This window comes from Thermobia domestica, chromosome 17 (assembly GCF_964235325.1).
Source record: "Thermobia domestica chromosome 17, izTheDome1.hap1.1, whole genome shotgun sequence".
Classification (NCBI taxonomy): Eukaryota; Metazoa; Arthropoda; class Insecta; order Zygentoma; family Lepismatidae; genus Thermobia; species Thermobia domestica.
This window is the reverse complement of record NC_137470.1, coordinates 127,621,693-127,625,164: the sequence shown is the minus strand read 5'-3', so window position 1 is coordinate 127,625,164 and position 3,472 is coordinate 127,621,693. Positions and strand designations below refer to the sequence as shown.

The 3,472-nt window shown below is 35.6% G+C and overlaps 1 protein-coding gene across 1 annotated transcript; it reads left to right on the top strand.

The window, feature by feature from the left end:
- The first annotated feature begins 319 nt into the window (after positions 1-319).
- On the top strand, positions 320-820 carry LOC145674168 (zinc finger MYM-type protein 1-like). Its single transcript, XM_081744000.1, has one exon. It carries the CDS (start codon positions 320-322, stop codon positions 818-820), a length of 501 nt encoding a protein of 166 aa, XP_081600126.1.
- Positions 821-3,472: the final 2,652 nt, after the last annotated feature.

Here is a 3,472-nt window from a genome sequence, read left to right as displayed (position 1 = left end):
GACATTAATATAACTACTGCTTCAAAAACATGTGTAAGAAAATTTAATATTTAAGTTTTTGAAAGCAACGAATGGCTGACCGCTTGCCCAGAAAAACGAAAGCTCTATTGTTGATGTTGTCTTCTTTTTTTCAAAAGAGAAAAGTGTGTGGTCAAGTTGTGGTTACAGTGATAAGGGAAACGTTCACAAGGCCATAAAAATCATCTTCAGGCCATAATAAGTGAGAAAACATTTGGAAAAGCAAGAATAGAATATATGTTGGATTCTCAGAAGAAAGTGAGGGACTCTCGGCACAACGAACTTGTAAGAGAGAGAAATAATGAAATGCCTTATTGACATCGTGTGTTTCTTAGGTAAACAAGAACTGGCTTTCAGGAGACATGATGAATCATCTGATTCTAGTAACAGAGGAAATTATGACGAGCTTATGAAGTTGTTGTGTCAGTACAATGAGAAGCTGAGAACATTCGTAGAAAATGGAAAAGTATTCACTGGATTGTCAAATATTATACAAAATGATTTAATTGAATCAATCAGTAATGTTATGATGACACATATTAAAAAAGAAATCCAAGAAACAAAGTTTATAGCTATATCTGTAGACGAATCTACAGACGTCGCTAGTTTGGCTCAGCTTTCTGTAGTCATAAGATACGTTACAGTAGAAGGGGAAATTCACGAAAGGTTTCTTAGATTTTTAAATATTTCTGAGAATAGGACAGCTGAAGCCTTGTACAATATTGTGAGTGACCTCATGAAAGAATATAACTGTGGAGAAAAGTTGGTCGCGCAAAGTTATGATGTGTTGATGCAGCTGTGATAGCGAGTCATTTGAACGGTCTACAAGCTAGAGTAAAACAGACATATCCACAGGCTGTGTTTGTTCACTGTTTTGCTCATAGATTGAATCTAGTTCTCTCTCAGGTAGCATCTCAAGTTAGAGAGTGTCGGATATTTTTCTTAACTCTTAATGGAAGTGCTGCATTTTTCTATACATCTAGAAAAAGAACCCACGCTCTAGATGTAGAGATACAAAAGAGACTGCCCCGTGTTTCACAGACACGCTGGAATTACAATTCTCGTCTTGTTTAAACGGTCTATGAGCAAAAGGAAGAACTTATGGACCTTTTCGAAATTATTTCCAGCTCCAAAGAGAATTGGGGTCAAGAGTGTTTTACAGCAGCTCGGGGAATTTTAAGTACAATGGGTGACTTCAACTTCATATTTCTCTTAGAAGTATTTGCCTGTATTTTCCCAGTTACGGATACCCTTTATGATATCTTGCAGACTAAAGTTTCTGACATTGGTTATTGTGTAGATAAAGTGAAGGAATTCGAAAGAGTCCTGCAAAACAAGAGAGAAGTATTTGAGGAATTTTGGACTAAAATACGTGAAGTCCAAGAACCACCAACAAAACGTCAAAAGAGCACCGGTAGTGTGGATTGCGAAACGCAGTATAAACGTCTGTATTGTGAAATATTCGAAGTAACATTACAGCAACTGAGAGAAAGATTCAGTAACTTGGAGTCCCTGCATTTTCTGGAGTTACTCAATGCGAAGAACTTCCAAAAATACACAACATGTTTTCCAGAAATAGCACTTCAGTCTTTGAGAGAAACACGTGCTGCTGGTTTTGACTTCAGTGTTTTAAGATCACAACTAATTTTGACATTTGTCGGAAGACATGCATCACAAATTGGTCAATGATCTGCGTTTCGTCAAAACCAATGAGCTGGAGAAGGCATATCGTGAAGTGACAAAGTTATGTGAATTAATTTTAACAATTCCAGCAAGTAGTGCGTCAGTGGAACGAAGTTTTTCAAAATTGAAAAACATTAAGAACTATGCACGCAATACGCAAGGGCAGGAAAGACTTACAAATCTATCTCTGATAGCATTGGAGAAGGAACTGTTAACATCCCTACGACAGCATCTCTACGGCCTTCTGTACACTGTAGGATGAAACCATGCTTAATTAATAGCTCTAATTCTTTACTTGTCCTAATAATAAACAGCAAAAGCACATTCATATTCAGAATAATTATTATCCATTTTCAGATAATTAAGTTGAAACAATACAGTTTAATTTGCAATTAAATTTTCTCAATATAAAATGAAATGACTTCTTTTTATTATTTAACGTCCCATATTATGCCTTTTAGGCTAAAGAAGGCGGATAACTTATGAAAGTGAAAAGTGGTGAAACCCTCCCGTCGGGAATCGAACCCGGGCCCCATGCACTTTTGGTGCATCTAATAGCCATTAGACCAGCGGAGAGGACATGCTTAAGTTTAGCAGGGAAGGCAAATCGTTGTAATAATTTTACAATTAGGATTGCTTACCCAAACAAAGCCCTTCACCACACGCCACTGGTAAACGACTTGCTGCACCATCTGATACGGACAAAATACTGATATATGAATGCTAACGGAATTGCAACCAGCTACCTAATACTTCGTCGGTCCACCTTCTGCTCAGAGGACCGCATGGACTTGACGTGGCATGAATTCTGATAGTTCGTGATATATTTCTACGGAGATCTGACACATAGCCGGTACTAGACATTTCTTAAGTATAAGCAAACAATATTTAGGCGCCCCCACCTAAATGACAATAAATAAAAGAGTAGAAGGTTGTAATGAAAATTTCTTCAATATCTGTAGTTTCCCTGTAAATATTAATGAAAAATGGCTAAATTATAACTGACTGTGGATGAATACTGAACAAAGTTTCAATTTTAATAATTAATAGCAATTTTTATTAAATAAGCACAAGCCAAATTAAGATATTTACCTATGATGTATTTTGACAAGTACAATATTGAAACATAAAAGTCGAAACAGAATAAAACGCATGGGCTTTAAGTCTAACATTACAACATATATAATTTTGACAAAGAAATACTCGTATGCCCTTATGCTTCATTAAAAGCATATTTACATAGTATTTTCTAGTGATACTATGGTAATTTCCTTTGTTCTCGCTTCCTTTGTTACTGAAAAGTTCATGTTATAAAAACACCTTTCTGGCTTTCAATTTGGCAAAATCTCTTATTGTTGCATCTGTATGCAATTTTCAATGACCATCCAAGCTAGTCCATTTAATCTCAAATTATAATAATAATTATTCTTTATTATCTTTAGCTGAACTTGTTTAATATACAACAAATGATAACAGTATGTGAATTAATAGATATTTAATTTGTCTTCGATCCAGTGACGGAACTTTGAAATTAGGTCTTTCTTCTTTTCTTTTCTTTCTTTTCCGCAACAATCCTTTTCAGGGCCCCTTAGGCCTATAAACTATTCAGTACTTTCATGTCTCTTTCCAACATAGAAGTTCGGAATCAGGCAATCAGTAACACAATGTAAGCACAAGCAGTAGTGCACCCAACATTTCTCTTTCGGGTCCGAAGATTTTTCGGATTAGCCTACAAAATGCAAATAATTGTGTGTATTTGCAATATGAAATG